The sequence below is a fragment of the Manacus vitellinus genome, unplaced genomic scaffold, assembly GCF_001715985.3.
Source record: "Manacus vitellinus isolate BGI_N305 unplaced genomic scaffold, ASM171598v3 scaffold_23_pilon, whole genome shotgun sequence".
In the NCBI taxonomy this organism is placed as follows: Eukaryota; Metazoa; Chordata; class Aves; order Passeriformes; family Pipridae; genus Manacus; species Manacus vitellinus.
Window position 1 is genome coordinate 12181736 of NW_021939718.1, and position 17414 is coordinate 12199149.

General features: G+C 42.2%; 1 protein-coding gene across 6 annotated transcripts in view; it reads right to left on the reverse strand.

Annotated features, from left to right (window-relative positions):
• The window catches only part of MSH3 (mutS homolog 3), a 93308-nt gene that overhangs the window by 52910 nt on the left and 22984 nt on the right, over nucleotides 1-17414 (reverse strand). For all 6 annotated transcript variants that reach the window (XR_001920691.2, XM_018072893.2, XM_018072892.2 and 3 more), the window contains exons 9-10: nucleotides 8961-9073; nucleotides 5890-6004 (exon numbers count right to left, since the gene is read on the reverse strand). Coding sequence is in view for 5 of the 6 variants with exons in the window: in XM_018072893.2 (XP_017928382.1) it covers nucleotides 5890-6004; nucleotides 8961-9073 (228 nt within the window). In the remaining variant the exon portion in view is untranslated. The remainder of the gene's footprint in view (nucleotides 1-5889; nucleotides 6005-8960; nucleotides 9074-17414) is intronic.

Below are 17414 nucleotides of genomic sequence, written 5' to 3' on the forward strand. Positions count from 1 at the left end.
GAAGTCATGATTGTCTGGGTTAATCATACTGCTGACTGCCCTTTGCACAGAATCTAGGACACTCTTTATTGTCTTAGACTAAGCAGAACAACTTGCTGGGCAGGATTTAAAATTCTTTTCTTGACCTTTCACAGAATTGTTTTCAGTGTATTCGATTTTAAATCCTCTGGAGAAGCACGCGAATGCTCTAACTTTTCTGTTAGGCACACACAGCTGCTACATTAAAAACAAAAACAGTACCAAAACTTCCAGAAACATGAAATACTTAGAGACTATTGTTATATATTTATGTTGTATGCAGGTGTTTGGGCCTGCTGGCAAATTTCTTCCTAAATAATGGGTCAAATTTGAAGTATTTTTCACAGAATTAAAAAAAAAGCAGATTAAACTGAGGGCCCTGAAGAATGATTGGTTGGAAGTACAGCTGATTCAGAACTGTATCGATAGTCATAATTATTCTGCTTTGTGTGCTACTCCAGCAACCAGTAAAACTGACCAGCAAAACAAAACTGGAGGCAAAACCCACAGTACTTTCCAAAGTACACAAACTTGTAAGCAACAAAACAATACTTCCTTTTATTATCTTTAGTCACAACTGCTGATGCTGGCAAAAATTAATTAGGAATGATTTCTGCTTGGTTCCCCATGCCTACAGCCAACAACAAATCCCATCTGCTCTTCTGAAACTACCTCTTCTGCTTCCAAGACTCACCTAAACAACAGTTTTCCTATTTGCCACAATTCGAGTCTGTGACCTCTTAAACCCAGATGGGTGAGAATCAAGCTTTTCCACCTCTTCTCAAAAGTGAAAAGGATTCTTTTAGGTGATTTACTGGTTCTTGTGCTTCCCCACTTCTCCTGGCTTTACAGCACTTAACACAGACCACACTGCTCACAGCAAGGTTGCTCAGGAGTATATGAAGACAACTCACTCTGTTCCACTGCACAGTGTATTTACTATTCATTCAGAATCAGACAAGCAAAAGTTGTTTTCACAGCATAAATTATGTGTGTCTTACATTATCCAGGTGTTTTCTTTATCTGAGTTACTTCACTCTGCTATTAATCCTGGCAATTGAGAGCTTGGAGTATATGAAAAATAGTCAAGATCAAGAGCAGTGTATACCCAACCAATAATTCCAGATGTCACAGCTCAGAACATGTTTTGCTTCCACCCTCTCATCTTCCTTCAGCTTGGAATCAGAACTTGTAAAAATGTGAAAAAAAAAGACTCTTTGTAGGGAATTTAGAGATCAAATGGCATAAGAATAAGGCTGTAAACAACTATTAAGTCAGTGCTGGTTTTGCAGCAAAGATCTCAACACAATCCTTGTGTGAAATGCTAACGCACTGCTATCAGCCATCTCTTGAACCACTAAAAATGACCCTTCAAAGACCATTTTGACCGGATCACAAAGACATAACTCCTTCTGTAGGTGACAGTGTGACCTGAGTTTCAAAGAACAGACTTGCAATAGTCTCAAGCACTCAAAGAGGACAAAACAGAAGTGATGGAAACAGATGGCAACTGAGGAGCACAACAAGGTAGGATCATGTCATTTCTGGGCTTAGAAAAAGAAAAAGAGGAAACAAACAAAACTTCTAGGAAAGTTTAGGAACCTTATGGGGAATACTCATGACAAGGAGTATTATACCATAAAATGACTTTTCAGAGCAGAACCACACAAGACAATGAGTATGAAAGGGTTGCAGTGACTGCTTTAGGACAGTAAACTACATCCTCAGGCTTCCATTCTAATGTGTTACTGCTGAAACTGGATCATCTTGGTCATTCTGGCAGTACTTATGGGGGGCTTATAAAAAAAGAGACTGACTGACTTTTACAGGGGCAGTTAGTGACAGGGGAAAGAGCTTTAAACTAAAATAGGAGACATTCAGTTTTAGGAAGAAATTCTTCCCTGTGAGGGTGGTGAGGCCCTGGCACAGGTTGCCCAGAGATGCTGTTGGCTGTTCCATCCCTGGAAATATCTAAGGCCAGGTTAGATGGGGCTTGGAGCAACCTGGGATAGTGGAAGGTATCCCTGTTCATGGCAGGAGGTGGAACTGGATGGGCTTTAAGGTCCCTTCCAACCCAAACCATTCTGTGATTTTGCCTGCAGAGAAGCTTGCAGTGAACAGCCTTTTTAATGCTTTATTAATTATTCTCTGCACAGGAAATATTATATGTAATTTCATACTCAGTAACCCAGCCTAAGTGAATGCATGGTATTCAGAAAAGTAGTTTTCAACTACTTTAATTCTGGAAATCTGTAAAATTTCTGAGTGAAGATGCAAGGCACTGTACTGAAAGCAGCAGATCTTTGCTCAATTACCTTTTACAGACCTCTAGAGGTCATGTCTTCGAGGCCTCTGAGGGTGAATAAACCACAGAATAAACCTATAAAGACAAAAGTTGCAGGAATCCCTAAAAGGTTTAAGAAGTAAAAACAAGTCTCTCCATTTTGCAGAAGCATAGTTTTTGTTAGGTATGAAAGACATTACCACAGTCTAAGTAGCAAAGGATATCAAGTCCAGACTATGTTTTGTATTTAATTAACCAGGTTTGAAAACATTAATGAATAGTGCCACAAGGCTAGAACTTCTGATCTGAATCCCTTTTTGTGTTGTGTACCATTCCCTGCATTTATGGAAGATCATCCATCACTGTTCAAAGTTTACAAACTACAGTCTCTTTCTTCCATCTCCAATATGCTGGAAAACATATAGGTAAAATCAAAATACACTGAGACACATCTTCCCAGCAACTGCTATGCAAATGATGATTTTTTCAAACAAAACTGGGTACTCAAATGTATTTGAAAACCTCTCCTAGATGTGCACCAACTTCTTGACAAAAGCCTTTAATCAAGGTCTCTCAGTACGTAAAGGTATTAGAGCACATTCATTAAAAACACCTTGTATCATTCATTATTAAATCTATTTTTACTCGCTATTAGAACTCTAATGCAGTCTAGTCATACCTAGAAGTCCTGCTGTGACAGAAATCTTTATTTCTTTTTAATATTTTGCTTTATTTACAATTTTAAAAGTAGATTTAAAAGCTTAACCTAAATACTAGAACAAAACTTGTTTCCCCCCCACCAATGAGGTTTGGTTACCACTTACATGATGTTTCTTAACTCCTACTAATAAGCAGAGATGGAATTCTTTTCAGCTGTGAGAAGAGTGTTTATCCAAAGGAGGTACAGAGGTGTAATAAATTTTTCTGTCATTCTTCCTATCAAATAGGTCTTCATCCAGATCTGTGTCACTTACTTTAAAAAACCAAAAACTATCTCACAACTCCAACTTCATGCTCACTGACCTGAATTCTTCTAGGAATTTTAAGTTGCTTGAGAGTGCAATGGAAGTATTTCTTCTCTATTTCCTAATTCAGGAGATTCATGAGCCTGACATGATTTGCTTAGAAGTCTTTCAGTTTTCAGTTTTTAGATAATATTTCACTGGCATGAGGAAAAGTATTGGAATTTGCCTCAGTATTTGTCTCACTATGTCGATACCTGTGATACACTAAAAATAGCAAGTAGAACTCAGTATCAGGTAGTCAAAGCATAAAGGTTTTAGGAATAAACACAGCGGAATCCAAGCTCCCAACAACAAAGGTTTCTCAAAGAATGTATTTTATTTCTTCACAGAGCATCAACAGGATATTAAGTAGTTCTTTGCCTTTTCACTCAGATGCTCATACATTCACAAAAAATCCATTAGAACAACCTTCAGCAGGCAAATGTCAATGCCAAGAATTAGCACTTTTCCTTCCCAGTCGATAATTGTTCTTGATTTTAGGATGCAGCTCTTACAAATGTGACTGAGTGCTCCTACACAAGCCTTCAGACAATGAGGTTTCTCCTCTCATCATCATCATCATCATCATGGTTAGGCTTCGTGAACGAAGATTTGGGGAGGGCTCTACCCATGTTTGTTACAAGCACGTTGGTGGCTAAAAAGGGCAATACAAGACAGGCATGTCCGATTGCAAAAGGCACAGCACATTGGTATGATGAATGATACAAGGTGTTTTTAATCAGTGTGCTCTAATATACACCTTAGGTGGTATATTCTGCAAGACACGATTCTTTCTGCGTTGTCTTTTCTCCTCAAGAGTGATCCTGCGTGCTGGTCTACTCTGGCCTCCAATTGGGAGGTCTGGAGACACACTATCTTTAACGCTGCTGATGCCTTCTCCTCTACTACTGAATTACTTCTACATAAAAGGTGGATTTTGCATTTCCTCCAGGTGAAAGAACATTCACCTCATGTGTGATTGCACAAAGGGCACTGTGACAGCAGTGACCATGAAATGGTATTTCCTTGGAGTCCACTTTCTTCTTTGGAAACTCTACGAAAAGATTTCTCCATCCATGCAAGCATATTAAAAAATAAATAAAAACACAAAGCCCCCACCCAAATAAACAAAAGCCCAAATAAACAAACAAAAAAACCCACAAAAAACCAACCAAAAACCCACACATAAAAGGATAAAAAAAAGTCAACCAAAGAGGATGAGCAAGAGCACCACAGATCAGCTCCTTGATGGATGATGCACGGAAGATGCTCCAGGAATTCTTTCCTCATTAGCTCTATAAGCCCATCAAACTTTTTGTTAACATTTAAATAGTACTTGGAGTGGAGAAGGGCAATTTAAGGAAGAAAATCCACCCCAAAATCCAGAACACCCATATATATATAATTTCCAAACATTTTAGTGGACATGTGAAAAAGTGCTTAAAGCTGGCATCTGCATTTTTAAATGCAGCTGCATTTTAACTAAACTAGCAATGTAGGGAGCCTTTCAAAATCAGGCTTGAAACTCATACAACATGTGAATGATCTACAAATGACATATTTCTAAGTTTCCAGTCTGCAGCCAGACTGACTTCACTAAATCCTGCCTACTTACGGAACAGAGGAATAGTGGGACAACCAGGAGAATACTTTGCACAGGATCCACAGCAGCTAAAGTTGTTGTATTTAATAAGCCCCAATGGTATTTTCAAACTTGAGCCAGGTAGAATAGCAGTGTTTTATGCTTGTGCAAGGTATGTTAGCAGTGTTTTATACTCAATGCAACACAGGATAAGAGAAGCTTGAGCAGTGATATCTTTCTGTTTTCATTTGCTTCCACCTGCATAATCCTGTCACAAATTTTGAGTGCTCGTTTGAGCATATCTAATAAACCAAAGGGTTGGGATTGCTTAAGGGAAAACAAGGTTATACCCATGTCTGTGTGGTTTTGTAGTAACTTTGCACAAATGGTAATGGTCCAGGGATTTTCCAGAAACCCAGTATATGCTGAATTCATGTTTTCTTTATAACTGATAACTAGATTTGCCAACTCAAACAGACCTGATGAGTACTGTCTAAACATAACACACTAGCATTTGTACCTGCTTCCAGAACTACAGAAAGAAAAAATTATTTACGCACTGCTGGCAAAATAAAACAATAACCGCAAAGCTAAGTTACAATACTAATTTTTTTTAAAGCTGCCCAAAAAAGCCCTGTATTTGGTTTACTGAGGTGAGATGTGATAGCTGATATAAACAAACTTTAAAATTTCCTCCCTAGTATTTACCAGTTTTTGCACCTTGTTTGTTTTCAGTAACACTTGGCAGCACTACATGTTAATTCACATTACTGACAGTAATGACTATACCCAAACATTTCACGAAGATCTTCATGAAACACCACTTAAAGAAATCACTCGATTCTTTCAAGTTCTGATTAGGAGACCAAAAGTAAGGTATAATTTTTACAAAGACTATGTTTATCACTCTAGTAGGTGTGTTCATTACAGTCAGGGAAGCTGCCTGCTAACACTTACAGAAAGTGGTGATTTGAACTGGAAGTTTATGTAAGGCAACTTACCTTGGATCGTAAAGCATCCTTTCCAAATTAAATTCTTTGAGGTATGCAATTACTGCTGCCAGAGAGCAAATAACAGGCTTATCCAAGCTTAGTATTACAGATAGTTTTTGAGGACCTAAAAAAAATAATTTTTCTTGTTACATTTTTATTTTCTTGTTAACTCATTGTCTACTACTAATGTGTTGTAGAAAAAGCACAATCTCTTTTTCAATTTATTATAATAGAAATCTGCAATGCACGTGCAGTGTTTTATGAGATCTATAAATCAACATAAAACAAGGCTCCAAAATAACGCTTACTGTTCCAAAGAATGTAGAACATTGCATTTGTGTAAACACATTATGAAACAGAAAACATTTGACTCCACAGGTTTTTCTTCATAAAAAAATGACAAACTGTTGGCATAACAGACATCTAAATATACAAACTAAGAATGGAATTCTGACACTTTTGTGAAAAGGCCATTCATATTGGATAGCGTTTTGCACAGTGCCCTACTACAGTCTCTCTTCCAGGTGCAAAACCAGGAAAACTCATTCCATGATATCACAACGTAAAAGAGTATTTTAAAAAATCCATTTATTTAAGTTTTTTTCAGAGATGTTTTTTAAAGCTGCTCTTCTGCTCTTAGAGAGTTCACACACACAAGAACTTTAGAACTCAGTGACAAGAATGTTACCCCCATCTTCAAAAAAGGCAAGGAGGAGGACCTGGGAAAGTCCCATCCGGTCAGCCTCACCTCTATCCCTGGAAAGGTGGTGGAACAGTGCATTCTGGAGGTCATCACCAAGCATGTAGAAGCAGGTCATCAGGAGTACTCAGCATGGACCCATCAAGCGGAAATCCTCTTTGACTAATCTATGATGGTATGGCAGGATGGGTCAATGAGGGGAGAGCAAAGAGAGGTCTGCCTCGACTTCAGCAAGGTTTTTGACACAGTCTCCCATAAACCCCTTGTAGGAAAGCTCAGGAAATGTGGGTTGGATGAATAGACAGTGAGGGGGATGAAGAACTGGCAGAGCTCAGAGGGTTGTGATCAGCAGAGCAGAATCCAGTTGGAGGCCTGTAGTCAGTGGCAGCCAGGGATCAATGCTGGGTCCAGCCTGATCCAACTTGTTTATCAATGACCCAGATGAAGGGATGGAATGGACCCTCAGTGAGTTATCTGCTGGAGGACAAGAAGGCTCTGCTGAGGGATCTGGACAGGCTGAATGAATGGGCCAAAAGCAACGGTGCTAGAGTCAACAAGACCAAGTGCCAGCTCCTGCCCTTGTGTCCCATGGAACACTCCAGACTGGTGAAAGAAGGGCTGGAAAGCTGGGGGGAGACAGCAACTGAGCATGAGCCCAGGTGCACCCAGGTGGACAGGAAGGCCAGTGGCACCTGGTTTGTATCACGAATAGTGTGTCCAGCAGGCCTAGGGCAGTGCCCGTCCCTGTGCTGAGGCCCCTCAAGTCCTGTGTCCAGGTCTGGGCCCCTCAGTTCAAGAAGGACATTGAGAGGGGCTGGAGTGTGTCCAGGGAAGGAAACGGAGCTGGGAAAGGGCCTGGAGCACCAGGAGTGGCTGAGGAAGCTGGGAGGGCTCAGCCTGGAGAAAAGGAGGCTCAGAGGGGACCTTCCCACTCTCTGCAACTCCCTGACAGGACGGTGGAGCCAAGGAGGGGTCGGGCTCTGCTTCCAGGCAATAAAGGACAGGACAAGGGGAAACAGCCTCAAGCTGTGCCAGGGGAGGGTCAGGTTGGACATAAGGAGGAATTTCTTGCTGGAAAGGGTGGTCAGGCATTGGAAGGGGCTGCCCAGGGAGGTGGTGGAGTTGCCATCCCTGGAGGTGTCCAAGGAACTACTGGATGTGGCACTCAGTGCTCTGGGCTGGGTGACAAGGTGGGGATCGGCCACAGGCTAGACTCCATGGGCTGGGAGGGCTTTTCCAAACTCAATGATCTTGTGATTTCCCAGTGACACAGAACTGGGGCAGGGGCTGATCACCTGAAGGCTGTGCTGTCATTCAGAGGGACCTGAACAGGCTAGAAAGTTGGGTGGAGAGAAACCTAAAGAGACCCAACGAGGGCAAGTGCAGGTCTTGCACCTGGGGAGGGATGACCCCAAGACCAGCACAGGTTGGGGATGACCTGCTACAGAGCAGTTCTGTGGAGAGAGAGACCTGGGAGTCCTGGTGGGAGACAAGCTGACCATGAGCTGGCAGGGGCCACGAGAGACAATGAGATCCCAAGATGCATCAGGAAGAGCATGGCCAGCAGGTCAGGGATGAGATCCTGCCCCTCTGCTTGGCCCTGCTGGGGCCACATAGGAATAGTGTGCCCAGTTCTGGGCTCCTTAGGACAAGAAAGACCAGGAGATACTAGAGAGGGTGCAGAAGAGGTCACAGAGATGATGAGGGGTCTGGAGCATCTCTCTGATGAGCAGAGACTGCAGGAGCTGCACCTGGAGAAGACTGAGAGGGGATCCCATCAATCCACACCAATATCCCCAAGGGGTGTCAGAGGATGGTCTCAGACTCTGTTCAGCAGTGCCCAGTGACAGGACAAGGAGCAAGGGCCATGAACTCAATCAAAAGTTCCCCTCAGATGAGGCAGAACTTCTCTCCATGGAGGTGGCAGAGCCTGGAAGAGCTGCCCAGGGAGGGTGCGGAGCCTCCCTGTCTGGAGACATCCCAAACCCACTGGACACATCCCTGTGTCACCTGCTCCAGGAGACCCTGCCCAGGCAGGCCCTGCCCAGGTTGGGCTGAGTGGTCTCCAGAGGTCCCTTCTAACCCCAAATATCCTGGGATTCTGTGAACTTGAAGAAACATTTCAGATGTTGAGTAATTCCCCCTGGTTGCTATATATCTGTGAATTTAAATCTGTCTAAACACACATCTTCAAGCTATGAAAAAAAGCACTGCTAGCCCCATATTCATTTCTATTTAGATAGTTGAATTTCAAGGTTCACTTCTTCCAAGCTCAAAAAAAGATCCCACTGCGCAGAACGTTAAGCAAAGGTGGCTGAGAGCCAGCGTGGATATAAAAGCCAACAGGATGTGCACTTCAAAGCCATGTGGAATGACATACCTGTGGTACCAGGCACTTCTTTTGCATAGAAGTCAGTAATCACCTGGAAAGCATGGTTGTATTCAAAATTGAGGTTTTGCATCCTTTCTATCCTAATTCTGTCATCCTGTGACCTGCAAATAAAAAACATGTGACTTTCAGTTTGTTATACTCCCTTCATGAAGAACACTGAAGGTTACAAGGGTGCACTTTCCTTTGTCTTTCCTTTGTAAAGAATTGAATGCCTAAAGAATGAAGAGATGAGCTATTTAAGCAGCTTGAGAACATTTCTAAGGGCGGTATGTTTTTTAAAATTATTCTTCTAACAATTGTAAAAGTGCAAATAAAAAAAAAAAAAACAAACAGCAACAGCGAGCAAGCCCAAAAGAGACTGCAAGAGGTTGTCTAGTATACCTGCAAGGCAGATACAAACACCATTTCGCTAATCAAAACAAGCATTTGCCTTACCTGTTTTTAAAGACTTATGTTGATTAAACAGTTAAATAATTCTCCTGTGCTAACTATTACCATATTTAATTATCCTTTACATTTAAAGATTTTGTTCCATGTAGTAAAACTTCTCACGTGAACTTACTTGAATTTTTCCTATATGCAAATTAAATAAAGTATTCTGTCCTTTATTTCCTAACTATTTCGAGACCTTTCCTTGTGCTAAAGGACTTGATTTCTCTCAGTCCTTTAGCACTCCAGGCTATTAAGGATGATATTACTGGCAACTCAGTACTGCCAACATGTTCACAGTTCCTCCTAGTTTAACAGTACCAGCAAACTCTACAAGATGCAACTTTTCTACACTGGCTACTCTTCCTAACTGCTCCTTGAAATTATAATTGGATGCTGCGTTATCAATTCAATTTGTACAGCTGTTAATACAACATTAAACAGATACAGTGATTAAAAAAAAAAAAAACAAAAAACAAAAAAAGAGGGCACAGTGTCCCTGCCACCTGTAAGCACAATTACACAGCTACAGAATGAGCACTGAAGCAGCAGCTAGTAGAAAGCTGCCAGTAAAAGACATATATAAAACCTACTTGGCCTCAGAGCATCCACTCTCAAACCACCCCAGGACGTCAATTAACCAAGCCCTTTGAGCTGATTGGAATCATGCCAATGAGAGGGATTGGGTAGGTTATTATAGGATGGAAGTTAATCAATACCCTTTTTGCAGGGCTTTCCAACCTCACAGGAACAAACAAGCAGACAGGTTTTCTGCATTACATTCTGCGTGTTCCCACCTGAAAGGATTAATACATCTCTGAGGCTCAACTAATAAACAGGAGAGTTAATTTCCACCACATGTGTCAACCTAAGCAAGTCTTAGAGGTCTGACTTTTCTCAGCACATCCCAGATGATCCTTCCAGTGCCTTAGTTTTAACTGACTGATCCAATTAAGTTTTCAGTCTCTATACCCTTTGGGATTCCCCTCTCTCCAGCCCTCCTCAGAAGGAGCAAACATTTTAAATCAAGTGAAAAGACAACTGGCCTGTCTTCCTCAACCTCCAGTAACAATCAGCTGTTTTCTTGCTTGTGTTTCTTTACTTGCTCCAACCTCCACCAATAATCTGGTCTAACACATTCCTCCCTTTTGCTAAATTAGCATGTGTCCTCACTACAACCACTTGAAAAAACACCACTTCAGCACTACACTATTTATAATGTGCTGTATGGTACCTAGAGGTGAGCACAAACCTTTGGATCAACCCTAAAAGACAGCAGGGCTTTTCTGTGGACCATGTCTGAGTAGGGACTTGGCGAAATCTTTCTAAAACAGGATTTTATTTTTCATTTCTACCTCTTTATGTTTTAATAACACTAACTTCAAAAAAGCAAGGCTTAATAAAGCCTGCAGAGCTCATTTTTAAAACCAAAGTCAAACAGAGGAGGATTTGGGGGAGTATTTCACAGGATGGTTCATACCACACCTGTCTGTTTATAAAGTAATGTTTCAAAATTAATTGGCGTGATTTTCTTTAATTCCTTTGTGTTTTTCTTCCATTTCATAACCAAATTTACCCAACTTCTTAGCATAAACTTTGGAAAATGATAGTTACAATAATAAACAATATAACTTGAGTGACCTCTTACAGTAGTATTTTTGTTTGTCAACTGTATCAACGGGAAATAGTTGAAGTTAGAATTAAACAAATTCATTGATCTGCAAAAATCTTCACATATTTTAATATTTATATTCTATATATGGCAACGTCAAATAACACTTTTGCTATCTGAAAGTTTGCATCTGATATTCTAAATAAAGTAAAAAAATAGGAAGCTATAGATCCAACATATGGAAAAATCTGAATTTTTATCAAGATGTACGAAAATAAAATTTTCTGCAGAAAGTTTTCATGTCTGTCCTTTGTGTTGCCAGATGATCACCCAAAGGCCATTTTCCTGATTATAGCCAGGATGAGATGTTCATGCTTATTTTATCTCTCCAGCTACCAATGCCTATTTAAATCAGAAGTCAATTTGCCATCAACTTTTGTGAACATCATTCTTGTCAGAACATCTACAATGAACTGCAGTTCAACTCATATTTTAATGATATCCTTTCCAGCAGTCTGAGAACAAGCAATCTCCACAATCCCATGCCACCAACAGGGTTGGTCAGGGATGAAACTCAGTTTCTCAAAGCTTTTCTACTTCCTTTGCCCAGTTTCTCCAGCAACCACCCTTATCTGGATACTGAGTGAACACAGAGGTTTCAGAGTTTCCAGCTGTCAGCTGATGGTACAAATGTACCCACAGAGCTCCTCATTAAAATTGGATTTGATGTAGAACTGTCTCCCCTCACAAGGTGAATTATGGAAGTTGCTTCTAAGGATTATTATCAGACACAGTTCAGAACGTGACATCGGTGTGTCCATAAACAGATGTAAAAAGATCCTAAAATACACACATTTACACACTTTTGTGTACATTATGTAATATGTACATTCAAACCTATGCTGTTCGATGATTCTGTTACTGGAGGGACTAACATATCTGTCACCCTGACAGGAAAGTGAAAAAGGACCACCATTGCTGGGTTTAATCCCTCTATTTATCTGACAGCTTGATGTATCCAGTTAAACACTCACTGCTTACCAAGTGCAGCAGGAAAGATATTTAAAAGAGATCACTCAATTTGGGGGAGGGGAGAGGAATCTCTTAATAAAAGCATTTATAAGAAATGCTAGAAGCTAAAAGAAAAAAAAAATAAAACTAATTTATAGAAACTGACTCAAGATATTTAAAAAATAATACAATCTTTTATTAAGAGTGGGCTTGCATTAAGCACAAGAGCTAACTGCAGTGTTCTAAATAAAACAGGAGTCACTTCAGTACTGCTCTACAATTCACAACTAAACTGCCATAAAGTGCAGAAAGACTTCCTGAAAAAACAAACACATCCAAACTAGGTTTTCTTAAAGCTCAAGAAGTCTTCCTAAGGAATGCAAATAAATCCAGAAATTTACCTTTCAACTACTATCCTGCTGTGCCCATTCTGCTTTAGGACTACTCGAATGCAGAGATGCAGGCATCAAAATATTACAATACAGCCCTGTATCATATAAGGATACAAGGACATGATGTGGAATTTGGGAAGCTCTCTGCTCCTAAAATTTAGTGTGACATTTTTATTTCTGATGCTAAGCACAGATCTGAGAAGCACAAATAATTTATTTCGCTTTTCCTATACAATTTATTCATAGAATCACAGAATCATAGAATCAGTTGGGTTGGAAGGGACCACCAAGATCATCAAGTCCAACCCTTGATCCAACACCGCTGTGGTTGCTAGACCATGGCACTAAGTGTCACATCCATCTTAAATACCTCCAGGGACAGAGAATCCACCACCTCCCTGGACAGCCCATTCCAATGTCTGATTACTCTCTCTGTAAAAAATTTTTTCCTAATATGCAACCTAAACCTCCCCTAGCAGAGCTTAAGACCATGCCCTCTTGTCTTAGTGATAGTTGCCTGGGAGAAGAGACCAACTCCCACCTGGCTACAACCTCCTTTCAGGGAGTTGTAGAGAGTGAGGAGGTCTCCCCTGAGCCTCCTCTTCTCCCAGGCATTGAAACAGGCCCAGCTCCTCAGCCTCTCCTCAGAGGACTTGTGCTCGAGGTCCTTCACAGCCTTGCTTGCTCTTCTCTGGACCTGCTCCAGCACCCTCATATGTCCTTTCCTGAAACTGAGGGGCCAGACTTGAGGACACAGCACTCAGGTGTGGCCTCACTAGCGCTGAGTACAGGGGAAGAATCACTTCCCTGATCCTGCTGGCCACACTGTTCCTGATGCAGGCCAGGATGCCATTGGCCTTCTTGGCTACCTGGGCACACTGCTGGCTCATGTTCAGCTTCCTGTCAATCCAAAGTCCCAGGTCCTTTTCTGCCTGGCTGCTCTCCAGCCACTCTGTGCCCAGCCTGTAGCAATGCAGGGGGTTGTTGTGGCCAAAGTGCAGGACCCGGCACTTGGCCTTGTTGAACCTCATCCCACTGGAATCAGACCATCTCTCCAGTCTATCCAGGTCCTTCTGCAGAACCCTCCTGCCTTCCAGCAGATCAGAACGTCCCCCCAGCTTGATGTCATCTGCAAATATGCTATTGGTACAGTCTATTCCCTCATCCAGATCAATAAAGATATTAAACAGAACTGGGCCCAACACTGATCCCTGGGGGACACCACTAGTGACCGGCTGCCAACTGGATGCAGCCCCGTTCACCACCACTCTCTGGGCCCGGCCCTCCAGCCAGTTCCTAACCCAGCACAGAGTGCCCCTGTCCAAGCCATGGGCTGCAGCTTTTCCAGGAGTGTGCTGTGGGAGATGGTGTCAGAGGCTTTGCTGAAGTCCAGGTAGACACATCCACAGCCTTCCCCTCATCTACCAGGTGGGTCACCAGGTCATAGAAGGAGATCAGGTTGGTCATACAGGACCTGCTGGTTAAATGGCTCAGCAACAATGAAGTGAGAAGACAGTGATGGTGACAGGACCAGAGAAGTCACTAAGGAGAAATGTGCGAAAAGGTTGCCACCAGAAAGTTGTCCGAGCAGGAGCTCCTGTCTCAGGCTTGTATCACAGTCCTCTCCCAACGCTCCACACCACCAGAAGCTTTATTTCTGACTATTTGCAGCTGCTCAGCAGTAAGATTCATCTCTCAGAGACTCTCACTGCCTGACCCTTCTGCCCCCTCCCCCTCCAAGTTTTCCTATTTTCCTTGCTTAACAACTGGACTTGGACTGTCAGCAAGGATCAGGGAGCAGAGCAGAACCACAATCCCACAGGAACCACTGGCAGAGCTCCAGGGGTCAGGCTGTGCAGCCCCACTCAAAGCAGGACCAGCACCAGAGGGATGATTCCACTATACTGCACAAGTGCCTGTCACTGGTGTAACAAAGGCTGACTGAAATGGGAAGCAGGCTTAAGAGCAACTCCAGGGCCAGGCCAAAGTGAATTCTGAAACTACGAACTTCGAATTTTGGCTATGGGATGGAGCAACCACAGCTGCTGGAGCTGCACCCTGAACTCTCAGAGCACAGCACAGGACAATGGCACAGCTCTCTGCTCACACAGCCAGAGACACAAAACGCAGCTGCTGTTGCTCCTCATGGAACCAGGGTGAGGAGTTGAGCCAGACCTTCCTTGGACAGGACACACACGTAGGGAACTGCTGTTCTCTAGAAAGTACAACAGGACTGATGCTAAGGGAAAAGTGATTTAACTCAGAGAAGCAATGTCAGGGTCAAAAATTAAGAGTGCCATCTATACAATTATTTGGAAAAGAAAGTAGAAGTGTAATCCAGGAATTATATCATCATTTTAATCTGATTTTGATATATTTTCTGCAGAAGCCACTTATGGACCATCCTGAAATATTTATTTCTACAAAAATGATGACCTACTGCAAAACAGCGTTGAGCCTGCTCATAAAAAACAAGTACTTTAGGAAATTTTATACTCTACAATAAGACATATACAGCAGTCACTTAATACTATTTTGAATTCTTCTTGAACATACTGATAATTGACTCTCAAAACTCCCCCTGAAATACAACTCTTCTTACCAAAAAGGCCCTGTAAAAAAGTCTACAAGACCAGATAACAGGATGGCAGACAGAAAAATTGATCTCTGTATTACATAACTAAAAAATATTATAACATTACCTTGCATCACTTAGGAAAAAAACAAGCCTTCAAGTGCTTAAAAAATTTTACCAATAACTTAAATAATAGGAAGAGAGTGATTACTGCTAAAAGAAACTAAAAAATTCTGGACAGGCAGAGTTAAAGAAAAGATGACAGAATAGCCTTGAAACACAATTAGTTTTGAAACTGTAATACAAAAGTGTGGACTATCACCTTGTCCTAATGTAGTGGTTTGAATCTTGTTTTCCCCCAGAGGCTAAATTAAATGGTAAAACCCCAAGGGATGGAAACCCCTGGAAGTTTTGAAGTTCTGTCCAATGGGTGCTCCTGTAAAATGTAAACGGTCCACAAGCTGACCGGAAGAGAAGAGTTGTAGTTTGTTTGCTGTAGGAGAGGTGGCCATGTTGTAGAGCCACAAGGAAGGGGCTCGGAGCCCCTTGGGCCCCTCTGGGGCCCCCCAGCCCCTGGCTGGGGGGGACTGCAGAGACTTGGAACAGTGTTAGACTGGGCTAAGTGTCTGTAGTTATGCCGGGAGATGTTTTCTCCATTGTGGGCAGGAGTAGCGGCAGACGCAGCATCCAGAGACTCTGGCTGAGAGCCAGGACAGATAAGAACTGAACCGGAGAAGCAACAGCAAACGGTATGCAACTGAGTAAGGAAGACACCGAGTTGTCTTGGAGAGCCAAGAAGGAGACTCAGCAACAGAGCTACAGAGTTCTGGGGGTAAGAACTGTACCAGACCCCCAAACTCCTTTGAGACCCCTCTTGGAAAAGAGGGACATGTACTCCTACATGGAGAGGAGGTTTGGAGATGCAGCACTGGAGAGAGAGAGGAGCTGAGAAGCTCAGAGTGTCCTGGGAAGCTGGACCGGGACGGCCAGATGGAATGCAGAGGGGGGTGACCTTGGCCGCCCCCCCTCACCACTGCTGCCACGTTGGCAGTTGAGACAGAGCACAGGAGCTCTGCAAAGGGGAATCTGAATCCCCTGAGGAAGGAACTTTCACGAAGATGCCCCTGCATTTCGTGACATACCTGTGGTGACGTGAGTCTTGTCCCTGCTGGCAGTCCACAGGTGAGGCCTTTGCTTGGACCGAAGGAGAGCTGAGGGGCTTGGAGACCCCCTTGGGTATATTGAAAAGAGATACAGCTACAACAACCCAGTTGCAACTGCTGCGTGGAAGACAAAGAGAATCTGCTGCCTTAGAAGATGCTGCTACTCAGAGACTGGAAGGGATCTGTCCTTCTTTCCCTCCTGGACTTTTATTTGGAGGGGAGAAGAGATCTGATCCATTGTAAATACTATATGTCGTGGTAGAGATAGTTGTGATCGTGTGTATAATGTGTTATAATATTTATTTGTACAGTCATTGTAATATATTCCCTTTCCCCCATTTGGAGTCTGGTGTGTTTTGTCTGGAAAGCCCATCCCACATTAGGTTGAGATGTGACAGGGGGCTAAGACTAGGGAATTGGATTTTGGGGCTATCTCAAACCATGACACCTAAATAGCAGCATTTTTACCATCTCTTCACTACCCCACAGCTCCATCAGCGTTTCACACACCTTCCACTGCTCTTTGTTTCAGGACAACATGAGTTGTCTGATCACAGTGGTGCTGACTGACAGGAACACGAAACGTTCTCATTTTGAACAGTAGAAGCTTCAGAGCACAAAGCACTTTTCTCTCTCTCTCTTATAATATTTCTGCAAAGGCTTCCCACCTACAAGATCTTGCACTGAAGTCATAACCATTGTGTTTCTGTCAAATCACTGCCTACTGTCATTAACACTCACCATTACGATCCCTCTCTAGGATCAAGATGATTGGGAAAAAAATTTGGTAGAATACATCCTATTCAAAGACACATCTTCCCAAGTAGCAGAAGTACCAGCCTAAATTCAGCTTGAACAAAGTCAAACTCAATGCTTAACAATATTTCCAACCATTTTAATCATCTCCCTTTCCCTTATACTGTGCCTGAGCAAAAATCTATATGTTATTTTTAGTTCCATGTATTTGAAATACCACTGTCCCTCAAAATATTCAAAATTATCTGGATCATACACATACATATGCAAAACATTTAATGCTGTGTCCAAGAAAGAAAAGCGTTTCCTAGGTGAGGTTGTTTAATTAAAAATTAAAAGCAGATGGCTACAATACAACATAGTTCTGGAAAGAATCTTGAATTCAAGTTAATTACTTCTTTACAGAATTAAAGAGAACCTAAAAACAAAGCGAAATGCTGCAGGATGTATCAACCACAGAAAATCCACCATGGTTAGAAAGACAAGGAGCTCCTGGAGAGGACC